Below are 21,062 nucleotides of genomic sequence, written 5' to 3' on the forward strand. Positions count from 1 at the left end.
TTGCGATTTGCATGGTTGGCTACGCATGGTGCGAAAGAAGTTCGACATGCATACATATACACATATTCATCTTCTTGGTTTTTTCGGTAAAGTCACGTAGAAGGGAAGTAATAAAATAATAAATAATATATTATTATATTATTATTTTTTTTTATTATGTTTTATTTTCATTTTTATTATTTTATTACTTCCCTTCTACGTGACTTTACCGAAAAAGCCAAGAAGATGAATCCCTGCAGTCACGAAAGCTTTAAATCGAAATTTATACACATATTCTACGACGATAATATCCACGGTAATTGCGTTATACAATCGTGATTGTCGTTGCACATTTAATTTTTGTTAAATGTCTTTTGTATTCTGACAAAATATTTACGGAATAATGAACTCAATGATAACCGTTTGCATGTAGCTGTTATCCATTAAATTCGTGATTTTCAAAACATTTTACTGAATAATTGACGGAGTGCCGCTTGCGTGACGTAATTTTAGTAATTTATTGGATCATTTAATTGGTTTTAGTATAACTGACAGCACATGCATTATAAGCCTCATGGGCTGTAATGATTAGAAATGCCTGTGGCAGGCTTGCGTTGATTGATCTTCAGTTGAAGAACTGTTAATAAAAGGAAGACAGCTTGTAATGCGCGCAATTTTACAAACGGACTAAACTTAAAGCGCGAGTCGTTAAGCTCTATCGATGCCGCAAGTCAGCGAAAGCACGTAAACATCGCGTTAACACGCGCGAAGTACAACCCAAAAAAAGGCAAGTTATGTAAAACTGACTCCGCGACATTCATCGTTGTGAATTGTAATGTATCGTGTCGCAAAAAAAATGGTATCGCTGCAATCTTCATGAACAAGCGTCCGCGGTAGCAGCTGCTGCACCTTGGGGGGGTAGTGGTGGGGGGGGGGGGTGTTTAGTTTTTCAAGGAAAAGTAAACTTTAGTGGAAACGTTTGCAGCGTGATTTGAGCAGCAAGGGGGAAGGCTAAAGAGGCTTGGCGTGGACTCGGCTTAGGATGCAAAGATCTTTCACGGAATAATTTTCCGCCATAAATTACTCCGGGTGCAATCGCACGTGAGCACCGGTGTACACTGTGGTGAACACAGCAGCCACCAGTGGCCACAGGAACCTCTTGCACAGAACAAATCCAAATATTATCCAGACTAGAGGTTTTTGGGTTAGATTGCGTAAATATAAATGTGTCGTTGAACCCGCCACCACCCGACACAGCTAATTAGTTCAGCACACGGGTATGTTGGAGAATAATCCCACTACATTTACAACTAGTAACGAATTGGCATGTTCTGTTTACGTGACAAACTTTACTAATTGGCTGTGTCGGGTGGTGGTGGGTTTAACGACACATTTATATTTACGCGATCTAACCCCAAAAAACCTCTATTGTAAGCGCTGTAATGGTGAAGCCCGATCTGTATTCCAATAGCGCGGGTCCTCAAACTGTCCCAGTTGCGGCATAAAATGTGTCGCTGTAATGTGAATTAAATTCCGCTGAGGAGCTATTTCTTGCTGTAATTAATTTCGTAATATTTAGTTTCGATGTTAAATGAGGTTAATTTTTGTTTTCTTTCCCATTGACTTCCACTTGGACTTTTTTTTTTGCATTCCAATCTTTTTTCCCTGGAAAGGTTAAGTCGCACGGTCAGACAAGATAAAGGTAAAGGCGCAGCTCAGCAATTTTTTTAAAGTGCCACTGCTGGCACAGAGAGAGGCCTTCGAGAGGATATTTTTGTCTATGTTCCGCACTGGCGAGACATTATTTTGGCAGGGGTGGGGGTACCCACACTTTACCCCGCCGAACGCCGCCTGCCGATCGACTAACAGCAGTGAACCTATTTATACTCTTAGGTTTTTTCTGTAAAGTCACGCAGGTAAAAAATAAAATTAATAAAAGTAATAATAGAAATAAAATAATAAAAAATCACGACGTTTCGGAGGCAACACAAGTCTCCGTCATCAGGTGGGACCGTCACAGCTAGATTTACTGTATCAAGTGAGGCAGAGATTCCAAGATACAAGATGAATCCTTGCAGTCACGAAAGCTTAAAATCTAGAAAGAACCTATTTATACTGTTAGGTTTGACAGCGGCAGAATTGATTGAAGGAACTTGCACCATTGCGTCATTTGCCGTGCTGGGAAATTAAATCAAACTGGCGACCTCTGGATTGCAAGTCCATTGTGCTCACCAATCATACTACTGTGCATCAAATTACACAGAATAAATACACAAAAATCGGGAGTCCATACTCTTTGGTTCTTTCGGTAAAGTCACGTAGGTAAAACATTTTTTTTAATAAAAAATAAAAGTTAATTAAATCACGACGTTTCGATTGCAACACAAGCAATCATCAGCAACTGTGAAAATCACAGTACAAATTTTCTAGCTGTGATTTTCACACCTGATGATGATTGCTTGTGTTGCAATCGAAACGTCGTGATTTAATTTACTTTTTATTTCTATTTTGCAGTCACGAAAACTTCAAATCTAGAATGAAAAAATCGGGAGTGCAAAAACAAATACAGAGAGGCTGTGGCTCCGAGGCAGCTTCTGTGTGCATTTGTCACTCATCAGCCTTTGTGCAAATCATCGCTGGAACAGCGTCTGTGCACCAAAGTGTGATGTTATTGTGCCAAAGGGCTATCGGGCGTTTCAAACCTCACAGCGAAACTCTCTTACTTGCACGCTCACACGGCATCGTGTGGGTCGTACCAGCGTGTGAGTCGTACCACCGGATAGGTGTGGTTGGTGCCATCGTGTGGGTTGTACAACCATGTAGGTCGTACCACTGTGTGGGTCATACGACCGGATTGTTGAAGCCTCCTGTAAATAAATCACCTGGAACATTGCCCGATGTCGTCAAATCTCAGAAGCTAAGGCAGGGTTGAGCCTGGACAATTCATGAATGTGTTACCACCACGCATAAAATAGGTTGTCATAGGGCTGTGGGGCCCAAATGATGGGCCGCGTCTGTCCTTCTCACTTTTACCAACCTGCACATACCTTTAATTTGAACTCGGTTGAAGCAAGACAAATGTTTGTAAATTAATAATGATACAATTTGTGTTTCATGACATTTCAAGTTTTCACGTGTAAAATGGGTTTGTAAAAGCATGTGTCTAACCCTACTTTTGCCAGCAGAGACCTAGATGTATACATACGTTATATGGATGTAGAGATTTGATTTCATCTGCAAGAACCTGATGAGCTATGAAGCGCTTGTTTCACAGGTGTTCAGCCCATGCTGGTGGAAGGGCAGCGGAACGAGATCTAGTTTACTGTACCTCTTGGCTGCCATGTCAGTACCCTCCCCACATTTAACCCACACTGACCAGCGTGGTGAAGAAAAGGCACCGCACGATCTGCAGTGTTTGGAGGCCCTCATCCAGCAGTGGATAGGCAAAGAGCTCTACCTTTATACATGCACTCACTGGGGGATGATATAATAACAAGCGAAGGAAGTTGGTACTGAATGTAATGAATGCGAAGGCATTTGCGCAATAGAGATCTGCTTTGCATTATGTTGCATTTCCTCAATGACTTTAAATTACATGGAGTTGCGGTGGCAGCAATACATGGTGACTCAGTTATACGAAAACTAATTTCTTTACAACTGCTTTTTGTGTTTAGTTTGGTCTCCTTCCCCCCCCCCCGCCTCCGTACCTCTTGATTAGCATTGTTGGTTACATACGGTGCGATATAAGTTTAATATACATCCAACAATACATATACATGAACAATAAGGCACGCAATGTATCACCACTGCTGCGAGGCGATGTCATGGTGGACCTGCTTGATAGGCCAATGGCGTGCCTTCGTCGGGCGGTTTCAGCTGGATCTCTGCCCGAAGCAAAGGAAGCTACCGTGTTGGTGAGCAGTGAGTAATGAGGCTTGAGGGTGGGTAAGGGATGTCTCAGTCCATTAGGTAGACACAACCTCTGCTTCTTAACAATGCATAATGAACTCTTATTCCCAGGCCGCAGGCCTCTTGGCGCACGGCACAGCGGTCTTGTCATTTCATTTGTGGCGTCATCATTTTTGCTGCCTCTTGCAGAAAGTGGCCTGCAAACATCTGTTAGAGAGTAAGATGAGAGCAAGGGTAGGTTTTTTGCTTTCACACGATTGCATAATTTTCTAAAAGACACGTTTGTCCATCAAATTTTGTTGTGAAAAGTTTGAACGAAAACTTTTTATTTTACAAAAAATGTATGAGGTGCTTTAGGGAAACTGAATTTCGCATAAATGCATTTCTTGATGTCCAATGAGGCAATTTGTCAACGTTGTTCGTGAAAGCACCGAGAATTTAATTGCTGCTCATTCACAGTTAGCACGGCTGACTACGTATGGCGCGAAAGTATTTCAACATACACACATGCGGTTATTGCACCCCAGGCTGCGGCAACTTAGCCAAAGGGTAAAGGTGCAGCCCGTTATTGCTCGCCCCCACTGACGTCTTGGAAGACGTGGGGAGTAACCGGCGCCTTACCCCACCGTAGACTCGGACATTTGTCAAGAAATGTGAATGTAGGAGGCGTTTTTTGAGCACAAGTTGTCGAACCACTTTTTTTTCCCAAGGACGTGGATTTATCCTCAAACCAAGTAATTTGTTTGCCACACTCGATTTAGATCTTTTAAGACTGAAAAAGCCAAAACACACAAAATGGCCACCCTGCAAAACTTCAAAGGCCCATAACTTATGAACGGTGGGAGATAGAGCTATGATATTTTTTGTCCATGTGGATTTTGCTTGTTCATATTGGCATGTAAAGATGAATTCCATGTCTTAACTGTAGCTTTTATTATGGACATGGGGGTAATCCTTGGGTATCTCAAACTATCCTGTTCACCTTGAGCCGTGGTTCAGTGGTGCCTTGGTCGATGTTGACAATGATGATAGCTTCCAGCGTTTCTAGAACACTCCCAAGTCGCATGTTTCAATGTCTCAGCGGTCTTCAGTGGATCATCATGCACCTGGTTCTCTCCACCAAGCTGGAATTTGTGTGTCATGGAAAGTATTTTTCCATCTATATTTGAATCATTAATGCCTATTTTGTGTCTGCTGAGAAGTGAACAAATCACCATCGCATCAAGGTAGGTAATATAGTGTCAATCTGGAGGATGTATTTGTAGCTAACAATATGACCAGCACAATGGAATAACTCGACGAGTTGTTTGGATCTAGCAGCCTAGTGCAGAGCTGATCTGAGGCCAACATGTTTTGGAGTAAATTTCCATTTTCCATCCCAATGTTCTTCATAATAGTTTCCACCCAGATATATTGGATATAACCCTATTCTGATGTGTTCAGTGTGGTTGTAGGCATCAAAGACATAGTATTATACGCACAGATAATTGCTTCATCAGAAGTTACGGGTGTTTGAAGTTTTGCATGGCGGCCATTTTGTTTTGGGGGGGGGGGTGAATTTTTTGTCATAAAACATAAAAATCGAGTGTGGAAATCTAAATAATCAGTTTCAGCAAAACCCCCATCCTTTGTAAATCGTCTGTTGACAACTTGGTGTAAAAATGCCTCCTTAAACTTATGGAGCAACATGTATGAGAAATTTCCCCCGTCTACCTGCCGATTGTCTAACTGGCGAACCCATTGATGCTGCCAAGTGGACAGAGGTTGGTGTGGTGGGGGTGTGTTTTAAGATTGCAAATCTGGTGCAGTAACCATTACACCACGGCAGCGTCCCAACCATATGGAACGCGCCATAAAATATTGCTTGGTCAACTGTTACGAAAACCAAATAAATAAGTGGAATCATTGACACAAACCCAAACGTCTGCATGTCACAGCTTCTGCAACTTGACTAAAGCGCAGGGATTACGGCGCAGTCCATTAGAGAGTTGTGTGAGCATCTGTGTGCGTAGCCGAGAATTGCAGCAAAAGCTGTGTCAGCCCGAATGGAAATATGATGGACAGCCTCTTCTCCCAGCCGCGCGTGTTATGGCATCTCGCCAGTGTAGTCTGGCATAACTTGCTGCAATTCACCATCGTTGTAATTAACGGAGAGACAGGTTAGGATTTTTGTTTTATTTTTTTAGGGGTTGTCTATTCGCTCTCTCTCTCTGTTCCTGATTCGTTTTTTATTCTGCTGTGTCGGTTTTCACTGCTGTGCGGTACGCCCCTCCGGTGTTTTCAGGTTGTACCGCGGACCTTGTTCTGCACGATGTCAGGCGTTTTGTGCCGCGCGCTTCTAGCTTGCATCAGGAGCGAAACTGAACGTTGAGGGAAGCAGTCCTGTGCGCTGGGCTGAACATTCAGGTAATTTCCTAAAGAAGCCCCCAGCGCACGGAGCGAAGAGTCGGATATTAGCGCCCGCCGAACAGCACGCGGTGCAACCCCAAAACGCGTCAGAAATCGTCGCCGTTGTAACTTTGCGTTTGCCCTTCAGATGGATGGGGCAGACCCAGAGGTCGCAACCGGGTACCCGATACCCGTACCCTACCCGATACCCGGCTACCCGTACCCGGCTGGGTACGGGTAGCCGTTTGCGACCCTGGTGCGGCCGGGTATGGGTACGGGTAAGGAATCAAAACCCGTTTGCGACCTCTGGGTAGACCCCCGGGGCTCAACCCCGGCCGCTATCGGCTGTGCTGCGTGCAGCCCTTCTGCTTGGAGGCACCCGTGCTCGGCCGTAAATGCGTGCCGACTTAATTTTGGCCGCCCGCTCTCCTGCTTATCATCGGAACAGCAATTGGAATTGGCCAAATTGGCCGGACTCGGTGAATTGCCGCGGGGTGCCCGTCGTCTGCCTGTTAGATGCAGCAGCGGCTCCCTCCTTTCCAATGCACCCCGAGTGGGCATGCTTATTCCGCTATGTACAATGTGTACATCTTGATAATGCTTCTGTCTGTTTGTTTGCATATAATATGTAGTGGGGAGTGGTAGTGTAGCGGTTTAGCGCGCTGTGCTACGAACCCGGTGACCCCGGGTTTGATCCCTGCTCATGGCCAACACCAGTGACGATCATCTGAAGCGGCCCTAGGTCGACTCAGCCTCAAATGAGTACCTGGTGCAGTGTGTAAACATCAACGCTGAGAAGACAAAGGCCGTGTCGGCCTCCATAGGTGCTCGCTAACAGCACTTGCCCCAACAGTCTTTTACAGGCTATACAGGGGATCTTCGTCTTTGTCTATATGTAAAATTAAAGCACACGATGCCCCCGTGGAGCCTGCGCAGACTGTTGGGGCAAGTGCCTTGAGCGATGCCTTATGAAGTCCGGCATCTTCACACGAAGTTTTATATTGGCCAGCATCATGTCTCTCCCAAGTGCTGATGTTTACACACCGCACCAGGTATTCATTTAGGGCTGAGTCGGCCGAAGGGAAGCCTGGGATCGGTTCAATATATCCTGCACCAGCATACATGCGCACGTACGCACGCACAACACAATGTTTGTATAAGCATTGTGTGTGTGTGTATATTTCTTCCAGAATGTTTTGTCAAAATCCATTACATTGCAATCGATTTTATGATCCCTGCACTAATGGGTAGCAATGGAAATACTTTTGTAAGTGACATTGCCTTTGAGGACTTGGCGCAAAAGCCTTTATTTATATATATAAATAAAGTGACTCGGTTCGTTTGTGTTTTCATTCTTCCACTGGCCTTGTCGAAAAGTGAAGCAGACTTAATAACAATGCCATTTTATTCCCAAACCGATGTCAACCACGCTCGTTCAACCGCCCCTGGCACAGGGAAAGCAGTCGACGAGGGCTTTGGACGACGTTTTCAAAACATGTTGTCTCAAGTGTGCCGAGCTGATGCTCTCTGCCGGCTCACCAACGACCGCACGGTGAAGAAACAAAAAATTCGCGTTAAATTTCGTTCGGCACTTTTTTATTTGGTTGAATTCCAGCCCCAAGATTTAATAATATTTCGGTTTGGCCGTCACGCAATAAACACTACTCCCTACTCTTTGGTTCTTTCGGTAAAGTCATGTAGGTATCAAATAAAATAAACCACGACGTTTCGAGCGTAACACAAGCGTCCGTCATCAGGTGAGAAAGCATGGTTTGCTGCTGAGGCAGAAGATCATACTCCCTGTAGCAGGTCTTGGAAGGAAAGTGTTGACCCCCCCACCCCCCCCCCTACTATGTGGATCAGAGATCACTTAAAGGGATCTCAGCAGTAGTTCTGTGATGCTCGCTTCCGTGGGTCTTTCTCTAACACGAATGGTAATTTTGCCGTGCAAGGACTTCTTATTGATTTTTCTCTTGTCATGGCAAAGAATCCGAGCAGCATTCTGTTTCAGCACTTATTAAGTGACCGTACAGAAACGTATTACACATTGTACGATGTACATTGTAGGATGTGCATTGTTTCAAGTTTCATTTATTTGGTATAGCCCTGTGAGCCATGCGGCTCTTAAGTCGGGTGCAATTGCAACAAAAGCGACGACGCACAACAGAAACATCCTGGATAAACCAGCAAATCTTCCACAAAAAAATTGTACATTAGTAAGCACTGATTCTTGCATCTGGCTTAGTCTTACAAATCCCAATGATTATTAGTAATCTTGCAAACAAAAAATGTGTGAAAACGTTTAGTCCAATACTGGATGAGGGCCTCCCCATGCCGTTGTTAGTCAGTCCGAGTAGATGAAATAGTGGACCCAAAAGCACGTCATATATCACTCAACCGTGGCTAGGAATCACACTCCTCGGATTGCCGTAGAGCAGAAAGCTAGCCACTGCACCACTACCACTTCATCCCATCCTGTGAGTAAACCCCTAGTAATTTTTTTCTGGCAACATTTTCCAACTAAAAACACAAAAGTTGACAGTGGCAATAAGATTTATACAAAATAAGAATGCAATATTTATTTTGTCGTGTGTTCTTATGCCTACCGCCAGCATGCTGTCTCTTTTGTGAAGCTTTGAGTTTCCATTCTAAGCGGAGCCATGAGATTAAAATGGATTTGTCGTTGTGTTATTTTCTTTTTTTTATAATCAGTCATTTGAACCTCTTTCCTTTGTTAATTATTTTTTCCCGAAACATTGATGCTTCTCCGTACATTTGGTGGAATAGAAGGAAAATATACTCCAACATATATATTTCAAACAATTACTGGCTATTGTGTCTAATTATAAAAATATATGTCTTATATATTTATATATATATAATTTTTGATTTAAAGCTTTCGTGACTGCAGGGATTCATATTCTTGGTTATTTCGGTAAAGTCACGTAGAAGGGAAACAATAAAATAATAAAAATATAAAACAATAAAATTCTCACGACGTTTCGACTGTAACACAACCAATCATCATCAGGTGTGAAATCCACAGCAAGAAATTTTTAAAAAAGTGGCGTTTAAAAAAATAAATTCTTGCTGTGGATTTCACACCTGATGATGATTGCTTGTGTTGCAGTCGAAACATCGTGATAATTTTATTGTTTTATATTTTTTATTGTTTCCCTTCGAAGTGACTTTACCGAAAGAACCAAGAATAGATATGTATGTCTTCCAGCGCAGTGAGCAGCCTCGCCAATGTGCAGTTATTCTAAGAGAGCATAAGAGCTGGCTTGGTTGTTTAGCTTTCAGTGATCCCGCTTCTCTTTTGGGTCCGATGGCTTCTGAGATTACCCGCACCAATCCCGAACAATTAGAACACCCACTGTTGCAGCCCACAAGCTAGCCATCCTGTATCGTAAAGGTAAAGGCGCATCCCTGCAATTGCTCGCTCACTCATACGAGTCTTCAACGTTGACCACACGTTGTTTTAGCAGAGGTGGGAGTACGCACACTTTACCCCAACACGTGACTTGCCGATCGACTAACTGTGATAGACCCATCGATATTGCTGGGTGGATAGAGAGGTCGGCGAGGGGGGAGGGATTTAAGACACTTGACCCCCATTGTTTCAACTGCCACGCATGGAAATTGAATTGAACCAGCGACCTCTGGATTGCAAGGTCAATGTGCCAAACATTTACACCACTGTGGCAGCCTCCGTCAAGTACAGTAAAAAAAAACTATTAAAGTGGTTTCCTGCTCAGTTGAGCTGATCTCCACGTTACAACCCTGAGCCAGTGGTGGAAATTCCACATTCCTATGGCGAGTCTTTCTACAGAAAAAAACACTTTTTAAGGGTTGAGTTACCACCTCTAGCCAGGATTTTATTTTACACCTTTTCCATCACAAATCACACACATCACTGCGTCACCTGCCCAGATATCCCCCAGTACGTGTATTATAATGCATCTTTTAACCAATGGATAGATAGAGCCAATAGAGATTAAATCGAAACATACCCTAGCCTAAATATAATCTTTGGCAGGTGTGTAAGCATTTGTCCCACTCCGTGTGCTGTATGTCATTTTAACTCGTCAATGACATTTGCCTCATTAAATGTCTGAAATTGTAGGAATGGAAGCTGGATATTTTTCATGCTATGGGTCTTTTATGCAAACATCCGTGGAAAAGGAATTGGCAAAATATCGCACTGTAGAACCTTCCAGAGTTGAGAGTGGTTGAGGCTTTTTCCTGTATGAATAGATTACCAGTGTTTCTCATTCGTCTTGCGTTTGAGATGGAATGGAAAATTAAAGTAAGTGTTTATGTGGAAAAACAATTCCTTTTTTTTCATATTTTATTTTCATTAAATCAGCTACTCAGCTTGTATGACTGCCAAAATAAATTAAAAAAAAGTATATATCACGATTAATATAAATGTACAGCCCTTTGTAACTCCACTGCTGGATGATGGCCCTCCTCCCCATGCCATGTCGACAACTATTTTGAAAACAAAATTTTTTGGTTTAACCAGGTAAGGCCCACTGAACTAAATAGCTTTTTTTCAGAAGCGACCTTGTCACAAATGATAGCTCGACGAGGTGGCTTATCACGTGGGAATTTATAGCAGCCAGATACTCTAAATGCGCGATTCTAAATGTGGATGGGAAAACCGGGGAACTCGGAGAAAAATCCACGCGACCACAGGGGAGAGAGACATGCAAACTCCAAATATCCAGCAGGCGTCAGGATCAGCATCAAACTCACGACCTTTATACCAGGTGAGGTAGTTAACATCTCGCTACCATGGCGCTCTGTCAGTCCTGTCAGTCCCAGGACTCTTCCGTGCGCTGGTCGGTACGCGTTTGAGATAGGAGGGAGTGGCCGGGTGCCTAAGGCCACTTCAGATATCACTCGCCACTGACATTAACCGCGACCGGGTATCAAATCGCAGGCAGCTGGATTTGTGGCGCAGTGCGCCAAACACTTCGCCCTCCTGCCCTGAATATTAATACCAGATGACTAATAAATAGCTTCCATTATTCTCCCGGCAGAGAGAGGACATAATCTCCATCTAATTCACCCATACCTATGCATTGAAATTATATCAATCGGACGCATCTCTCTGGCTCATTGACCTAATCCCCCATGTCCTATTGAACAGAGTGCCCGTCTCCTGCTGTCGAATGTCGCCTAATTCGAGCCAAGCGAGGGGATTTTGCAACTGAATTTTGTTCCTAGCACCGGCTGGCATGGCCCACCCCATCCCCCCCGCCTCCGCCACCCCCCACCCCATGTTTTATCAGGAGATCCCATCCCTGTTTCTCATGGGTTTGTCAGTGTCGAGCGCCGTTTCGGCCGTCAGAGCGTGTTTCTGGCTGACGAAGTGTCGTCACCACCGGCTTGGTGAGCGATGAGTAGACTCCGGAAATTGCAGCGGTGCCTCCTCGCAGCGCGACATTCGTCGGGAGTGCTTCTCGTTCTTGCGCCGTGTGCAGACCGTGGCAGAGGATCTTTCTTAAAGTTCCCGAAGCGCCTGCCGTAGGTTAAAAGGCGCTTCGAATACACGTGCCCTGCCTGCTGGCCTGCCATGGATTGCCGAATACAGTTACACAATACAATGGGATTCTGATTTAGAGAATGGCTGAGGATTGCTGACATGGTGTAATGCTTGGTACTCCAGAGGCTGCTGATTCGATCTCCCGACACGGGTAGTTGAAGCAACGGGCCAATTTTCTTCAATCCCGCCTCCGCACCCCGCCTCCGTCCACTCGGCAGGATAAATGGATACACCACAGTTGGTCCATCGGGCCGGCCACGTGTGTTGGGATAAACTGTGGGTTCTCCCCACTTCTTCCAAGACATCTGGCCAACATGGAAAGGATAAACCACTTCTCTAGATTCTAGATTTGAAGCTTTCGTGACTGCAAGGATTCATACTCTTAGTTCTTTCGGTAAAGTCAAGTAGGTAAAAAAATTAAATTAAAATGAATAAAAATAAAACAATAAAAATCACGACGTTTCGGAGGCAACACAAGTCTCCGTCATCAGGTGGGTCCGTCACAGCCAGATTTGCTGCAACAAGTGAGGGAGGGATTCAAGGTGTAAGCTCTTAAGTACCAGTTAAGGGGGGAGGGGGGAAGGGGCTTATCAGAATGTGGTAGCCAATGAATGCGCCCCCCCCCTCCCGATACGTTCCATTCATTGGCTACCACATTCTGATAAGCCCCTCCCCCCTTAAGAGCTTACACCTTGAATCCCTCCCTCACTTGATGCAGCAAATCCTGCTGTGACGGTCCCACCTGATGACGGAGACTTGATTTTTATTGTTTTATTTTTATTAATTTTTATTTCATTTTTTTACCTATGTGACTTTACCGAAAGAACTAAGAGTACACTTCTCTAGAGTTCCCTCGAGTGGACATCCTTCTGGCAGCAGTGGCATGGGCAAGCAATTGCAGGGCTGCACTTATACCCAGAGGTGTGGACTCGAGTCATGTGACTTGAACTCGAGTCAGACTCGAGTCATGAATTTGATGACTTGCGACTCGACTTGGACTTGCATAACAATGACTTTGTCCCACCTATGAGATGTGGACTCGAGTCATGTGACTTGGACTCGAGTCAGACTCGAGTCATGAATTTGATGACTTGCGACTCGACTTGGACTTGCATAACAATGACTTTGTCCCACCTCTGCTTATACCATCTCTTACCTTTGAGAGTGTCTGAATGCAATTACATGTCAAGACACTGCACACATAGTGGGACATGTGTCACAAGAAAAAAAAAAAAGAAGACCTATACATATGCCATACACGTTTGTTTTTTAAGAGAAGGACCAGTCCGCACCTCTGATGAGCACAAGAACATACATATGTCATATTCTTGGTTCTTTCGGTAAGGTCACGTAGAAGGGAAATAAGAATATGAATCCCTGCAGTCACGAAAGCTTTAAATCAAAATACATAAGTCAGTCATAGGCAGAGAAGAAAAGACGATGAAGAGGAGCAGAGTTAACAACTCGGATGGCCAGGGGTTTGGGAGTTAAAGACAATGACAGGCAGCAGGGGAGACAGAGTGACCTCCTGGCCTTGTTTGCCGGAGAAGTGAGCACGTGAAGAGTGGGAGAGTGAGATGAGAGGGCAACGCTGTAGGCAGGGGCGAGTCCATTGAGGACCCTGACAGTTGAGATTGGATTGGGAGCCAGCAAATGGATCGGAGTGTTGGGGGCGATGTGCTGTTGTTTATGGCTGCTGGCATGAAGTCTGGCAGTGGAATTTTGGATCAAAGAATCGAAATGGAGAAGGACAAAACAAATAAAATCGAAATACATTCAAAGGCTTCTGGTGTTGGCCAATGCGTTGACTACGTGCCCAGCGCCGCAACATTCCAATATCAGTGGTCATAAGCATGACACTGCACCCATACTCCTAACTTGGCACAGATGCAGGGACTGAGATTTGGTCTCTAACCGAGGACTCGGACGTAAACGTAGTCGCTGTGACATAGCCGCGGTCTGCTGCATATTTTTTTTTGCGGTGATATTGATTGAGTTTGCATTTGTGCCGCGCGTTTATCGTGGAGCTTAGTGCTGTATCGTGCTTCGGGGACCTCAATAATGCATTACGACTATAAGTGGAGCTGACATTAAAGCTAAATGCCCTTAAGACCATCAGCCTTGCGTGCCCAAATGTCAATGTAATTGCCGTGGTAAGGAAAGGAAGGGTTATTATTGGGCACGGCGATATTAGCAAGGGCGTCGCATTGTGGATGAAGCAAATAATGAAAGTGACTTGCAAAACAAAAGGGACGAGCACATTTGCGTTTGAATATTTTGACATCATTTCTGTTTCAAGTTTCATTTATTAGGTATAGCCCTGTGAGCCATTCGGCTCTTGAGTCGGGTGCAACCGCCACAAACAAAAGATGAACAGAGAACATCTTAAAACAACGACGTGCAACAGAAACATCCTGGATAAACCAGCAAATCTTCCATAAAAAAACACCGTATTATACAACGCTGTGTGCAAAAATCCCAGTGTGATGCAAGTCAAACATTAACAACCATAAAGCTTTATGGAATGATGCATTAGTTGTGTCAGTGATGGGGGTTCGATTCACCATAACACAACACGCCGGTCGGTGCGGTTGGTGAACGGGGGTCGCGAGTGCAGGTGTTTAGGGCCGGTTCAGATATCCCTCGCCACTCAAGTCAGCTGTAGCCGGGAATCGAACTCGATGTTTAAATTTATTCGATTGTGAGAATTGTTCTTCAGCTCACCGGGTGAGTGAGCTGCAACCGAAAAAAAATAATTGGCGTCATCGTTTAAACGCTTGGACACTGCGTGACAGGATAATTTGTTTGGCTGTGTCGGGTGGTGGAGGGTCTTAACGACACGAAATCCGGCCAGGTTGCTGCACCATATCAGCTGCAAAAACCTACTTCGTGTTAAGGGGAGTCTCACGTTCATCTTGTTTGCCTTCTGAATGGATATTGATGTAGGTTGACTCAACCTTAAATGAGTACCTGGTGTGGTGTGTAAACATTAGCACTGGAGAGAAACAGGCAGCCATATCGCGGTGCTGGCCACCCACCCCCTCGTGCGCCATGCACGCCTTAATGGATGCTCGCTAACGGCACTTGCCCCAAGAGTCCATTAAGGCTATACCGGAGTGGGGGGGATCTTTGTCTTTGTTTGGCGTGGCTCTGTACAGGAGAACCTGAGTGCGTTCAAGCACGACCCGGGCACCAACGTGCTGCTGCTTCCACTTCACACGGGCTCCAACGGGCTCAACATCATCGAGGCCACCCACGTCATCCTGGTGGAGCCCATCCTCAACCCGGCCACCGAGATGCAGGCCATAGGCCGGGTTCACCGCATCGGGCAGACGCGGTACGGCAGCACGGCGGCACATACCCGGTGGTTCACCACCACCACCACCCCCCCCCCGCCCTTCCCCGCGCACTGTGAATCAATGAGATTTTCCGCGGTCGGATTTCTATTTCAGTCGCGTTACGCGTGGAAGCGAAAGCTGCGAGATGAAGTGACGTCAGCCGTACGTGATGTACAATTACGATTTGGGTTTATCGTTTCTTTAGAACTGCTTTTTGTGTTTAGTTTGTTGCCTCCCCAGCACCTCCGATGAGCACGGTTGGCTACGTACTGTGCGAAAGAAGTTCAACGTACATACATCCGAGTTTGTGCGTGCGCACGTCAACTCGTGTGAGACGGTGGGGCGATCTTTGTTTTGTAGGGGATGGGCAGGCGTAGGTGGAGGAGGAGAAAGTACGTCAAAAATTAATTTGTAACGTGCATATTAGAAAAACGATGTGGGAAAAAACGCGTTTTAAAAACGTACACAAATCATGCTCGCGACATTGTGTGGGCAACGCCACAGACTCTACTCACACTTGGCACCCAACATGCATTGCAAAAGCGAGTGCCAGTCGTGATGCTCAGTGGTTTTGTAATTTTGTGAAGTGAATTGCTTTTGCAGGATAAAATATTTAAATGATGACTTTTTAATATTCATAGGAATTTACTTTGAAGTGAAGTCTGCTTTAATCAACGTATTAATTTTATCTTTCAGGGAAAGTAGTGGACCAATTGAACTCTGGTGGAACAAATTGTGAAATGGGAGTAAAATCCAAGAGACACAAAGCAGAATACACGGATCAGAGAACAAACACAATTTGGAGACACCTTATTGAATGTTTAGAACGGCAAGGGAGATTGAACTGCACGCATGGCTAGAAGGGACATAACAGCTGATGCAGTGGCAACCTAGGGAGGGAATGTGACCGAGAGAATGACCAGTCCGGAGACGGAGCGATGAGATTCGCACTGCCGATTAGCACGGGTACAACACAGTTAGTCCATTGGCAGGACACATATGGTGGGGTAAGCTGTGTGAGTACTCCCCACTTCTTCCAAGACGTCTGTCCAGCATGGAAAGGATAAACCAGTTATAGTAATAGGTTTTTAACCTTTTAACTGGCATCAAAACTGACACCTTTATACAAGGGATCATGTTTGCATTAACCACAACACTTGTGGTCAAAATGCAAACAAAAAGACAACTGATAATGTATGCACTGCCCTTGAAATTGATTGGTCCAGAGCCTAGTCTCACATGGTGTTGGACCAGATGACGCCAAAAGGCGCACAACTCAAAGACAAGACCCTTCTGCCAGCAGTGGCATTGGCAAGCAATTGCAGGGCTCCACCTTTACTATGTCTTACCTTTGAGAGTGTCTAAATATATCTTTTTGGTTCTTTCGGTAAAGTCACGTAGAAGGGAAATAATAAAATAATAAAAATTAAACAATACAATTATTTTATTAAAATTTATTTTATTAAAATGTATTTTATTATGTTTTCTTTTTATTATAATAAAATAATAATAATAAAAACATAACATTTATTTCATTAAAATGTATTTTATTATGTTTTATTTTTATTATTTTATTATTTCCCTTCTACGTGACTTTACCGAAAGAACCAAGAAGATGAATCCCTGCAGTCACGAAAGCTTTAAATCGAAATTTTATTATGTTTTATTTTTATTATTATATTATTTCCCTTCTACGTGACTTTACCGAAAGAACCAAGAAGATGAATCCCTGCAGTCACGAAAGCTTTAAATCGAAATTTTATTATGTTTTATTTTTATTATTTTATTATTTCCCTTCTACGTGACTTTACCGAAAGAACCAAGAAGATGAATCCCTGCAGTCACGAAAGCTTTAAATCGAAATTTTATTATGTTTTATTTTTATTATTTTATTATTTCCCTTCTACGTGACTTTACCGAAAGAACCAAGAAGATGAATCCCTGCAGTCACGAAAGCTTCAAATCGAAATGTCTAAATTTAATTAAATTTTTTCAAGACAGCACACGATGTGCGTCTGACTGGACATCCATGAAAAAGAGCTTCATAGCCTATCGGATCCCTCCAGTCTGAATAGAGATCATAATTTGCTGCAATGCATGTCGCGGTGTAAACATGATCACTTACTGGCAAGCACTGCTGTCTGGCTAGAGATAACATTTTTTTTAAATGCGTCGCAGACTTACTTTATTACTTACGAGCCCGCACACACGGCTCGTTTTCATGGGTGGTGGCGTATGTGTATGACGCTGATGTCGCAACGCCAAGCTAACCATGCGGTGTGAGAGCGCCAGACTTGACGCACGTAACGAGCTGTAGGCAGGTGTCCAAGAACTGTCGTCGTTGAATGCGTAGGGACACGGAAAGTTACGCAAAGTGAAAAGGCCATCCAGCCCATCAAGCTCACTCCGCCATAAATCGGCAAAGCGATCCGCACGGCTGCTCCCCAACCCTGCCAGTAGCAGGGATAAAAATAACACTTGGATAGACTCTGCCGATCACTCAAATTGGCCTTAACTCTTCAAGGGCCACGATGCTGCTACTGCTGCTGCCGCTGATGCCGCGGCAGTGCAACGGTTAGCACAGTGTGCTCGCGTTGCAGACGTCGACGATCTCCAGGCGTGGAACTCGAAACAATGGCCAAGTTTCTTAAATCCCCTCCGCCACGGGCCACCTCTGTCCACCCAGCCATATAAATGGCTTCATTACAGCCAGTCCATCGACAGGTCGCGTGTGGGGCAAGTTGTGGGTACTCTCACCGCTCTCAAGATGTCTGGCTGGCGTGGAAGAATAGGCCAAATGCCATCTAATGAGACTCTCCAGAACTCGTCCTAGTGGAGGCCCTTCAGCCAAAAGTAGCGCAAGCAATAAATTGCAGGGCTGTACCGTTACCTTACCCTTTACATTCAACGAGCCACCCGCAATTGTCCTTTGAAGGTTTCTTCAAGTGGAGCGGGGGCTGTCCACTCGTTTAATTAATCGATTGCTTTGCCTGATTATCGGTTCAGTTTTCTCGACTAATCGGACAACACGAATGTCATTTGGGGAAAAAAAAAGCTCTCGCCTCTCTTCCCGTCGTCTACGTAATCGTCAGCATCACGCTGGTTGTGGCTTATAGGGGTGGTTTTCCTGCCTTCAGCAAGCCCAAATCAGATGTGTAAATGACAAGAAGAACCCATGCTTAATCGATCAATAGTGCAAGCCAGAAAATCAAAAATGTGTACATAGCAAACAGCCATTTTGGGGTATGCAAAACAAATCAGCATTTCCTGAAAAGAGTGCATTGTGGTCCTTTGTTCTTTGGTCACCATCAAAATTAATTTGAGCAAATGTGATCCACTGAAGGGCAGCGGTGATACATAGATAGACAACTATAGACCGGTTTCACCCTTATTCGGACTCATCAGCACAGGACGGTCACCACTGCCCACTGCTGCAAAGTCAGCCTCTGGAAACCACATAATGTGGAGGCTCCCATTTTCACGCTCTGGGGCTGGATGCCAAGGAAGGCCGTCTTTTATCAAGGGACCGATAAGAACCAATCTTCCCAGCTCCAATTTCAAGCATATCCACAGCTCGCAATGAGATGATATAACACGAAACAATAGTCTTGGCTCTCCGGGGTTCAACTAATTGGTTTATTTACGCGCCCTTCACGAAAGATATTAAACCGCTTGCCAGAGAGCCTTGTCCCCAGGGTGTTGCGCGGCGCGTTCTATGATTGCGAGTTCCCGCGAAAGGGGCTCGTTCTCGCCGTTGAGTGACGCGGGCGTCCTGCACGCGCTGCGCTCCCTTTGTGTTTCAGGCCAACTGTGGTGCACAGGTTTGCCGTGAAGTCCACAATCGAGGAGAAGATGGTGGCCATGCTGAAATCGGCAGAAAAGATGTGAGTGGCTCGTCGCACCAACACCGCCTGGTCTGCGTGCGTCGGCGGAGTTGTGGTTGTCGCACCACTCTTAACCCTTTCCCGTTCCGATGACGTATGTCACGTGTATGTCAGCAGTTTAATCGGAAGGAAAAACTGAAATAAAATAACTTTATCGGTACCGATGCTCCCACACGGGCGTGTGGTAGGGCGTGCGGCAGCTATCATAGAGGGCGGTCGTGTCGCTACAGTCGTCTGCGGTGAGTACAGTGTCTTTAAAAACAATAGCGCTACACCTCTCCGAATAAAATTACCGCTGAACTGCTTGCGAGTTCCGAGATTCGGCGGTGAACGGGACACCCACCCTGCACCTTGCAGTCGTCTCGGAACGGGAAAGGGTTAAGATGCAACTCATGGTATCATGACAACGATGCTTATTGATTCTCACGGGCTTGGACTCAGGGATTCCTTCCACCCATGCCTAGGACTCGGGTCTCATCCACGATGTCCTTGAGCCACCGCACTACAGGCCACAACACTTTTTCCTTATGCTTCTTTTCTCGCACTGCTCCACTTTGTAAAATATTACTCCCTGCCGTTGGTCTCATTTGCGAAGTTTTCATGACTTTTGCTCAGTTCAAGAAACCCGTGCCGGTCAACGGGTCCACTATGTTCGTAGCGCATTGTGCTAGGATCGTACCTTTGTGCTGGCGATTTGTGCTTGCGCACTGCCGCCAATGCAATTCCTGAATGGTTTCGTAAACTGTTGTAATAATCATGCACGCCCAAGTCTGTTAGGCAGTACTGGAGTGCAATAAAACCAGGTTGCATTGTTAAATTCAAATTAGCACATTGTTAAGCCATGTTATTAAACGTAGTCTGCAGAGTACTTGTTCTTATAAAGAATAGCATAGTATTGCATAGCAATGAACGTTTATACTGTAACATACTTTATTCACTTTGATATGGCTACGTAGAGGATCTTGGTATTCAAAATGTTTTGCTATTGAAAGACACTGCATCTAGACTGAACCCAAAGAGTGACCAATGTAGAAGTAAGAAAGACGTTGCACACAGAAGAAGACCTGAGGCAGTGATGAGAAGGAAACTGGCACTGTTTGGACACGCGTGTAGGACGGACAACAACAGGGACATTAAAAGTGTTGTCGTTCGGAAACATCGAAGGAGCCGGAAAGCGAGAGGAAGACCTAAGAGAGAATGGGTTTGACGACGACATCACGAGAGATTGGTGCCAGAAAGATGTGGCCACGACTTGAGCACATTGACAACAAGACAGGGGAAAGTGGAAACTAATGATGGAGTGTGCGGTGGACACCTACGGGGCTATCTGGCCATGGATTGTGATGATGATGATGAAGAGGGCCATTGCCTGAAACGTCAGCTATTGATATATTTATTTATTTACTTTCCTTTAAGGACCACATTGTTATTGGCGAAGTACAAAGCTTTTGTCTCTTTAACACGTTGGCTTTCGTGACGAATATCCATAATAGAGGTTTTTTTTTCGGTGAGATCGCGTAAATATATAAATGTGTCGTTAAACCCGCTCGCATAATGCGCATGCATAATGTACGTTGACTCAAGAGCGCAGAAGTGTGGTCATCGCATCTACGCCTCTTTATAAGTAACGAAACGGGTGGACTTCACAAATCTGGCTGTCGCCTGATGAAGCTGGTTGTAATTACTGGCGAAACGTCGGACTCAGATTGTAAATGTCGTGGCTTGGCTCAACAACACACCGGCGTGCTGTACTAGTGACGAATTGGCACGTTCTGTTTACGTGACAACCCTTACTAGTTGGCTGTGTCGGATGGTGGCGGGTTTAATGTTCACATTTATATATTTACGCGATCTTTGTTTGACTTTTTTTGAAGGTCAATTCAAGCTTGTGAAGTATGAATAACGTAGGGGTTTCTAATAGAAACTTGCACCCAATCCTCTGCACTCAATTTTCGGGGGGATTGTGGAGAAAGTCCCTTGCCCAAGGTGTGTATTGGCATTAAAATACAA

The 21,062-nt window shown here is 44.8% G+C and overlaps 1 protein-coding gene across 4 annotated transcripts in view; it reads left to right on the top strand.

Moving 5' to 3' along the window:
• The window catches only part of LOC144733526 (E3 ubiquitin-protein ligase SHPRH-like), an 86,787-nt gene that overhangs the window by 60,949 nt on the left and 4,776 nt on the right, over positions 1-21,062 (top strand). For 3 of the 4 annotated variants that reach the window (XM_078615470.1, XM_078615472.1, XM_078615471.1), the window contains exons 31-32: positions 14,989-15,167; positions 18,972-19,052. In XM_078615470.1, coding sequence (XP_078471596.1) covers positions 14,989-15,167; positions 18,972-19,052 — 260 coding nt within the window. Of the gene's footprint in view, positions 1-3,253; positions 6,295-14,988; positions 15,168-18,971; positions 19,053-21,062 lie in introns of those variants that run through there. The other variant, XR_013588373.1, reaches the window with a different exon arrangement.

Source organism: Lampetra planeri, chromosome 47, assembly GCF_965212315.1.
Source record: "Lampetra planeri chromosome 47, kcLamPlan1.2.h2, whole genome shotgun sequence".
NCBI classification, from domain to species: Eukaryota; Metazoa; Chordata; class Hyperoartia; order Petromyzontiformes; family Petromyzontidae; genus Lampetra; species Lampetra planeri.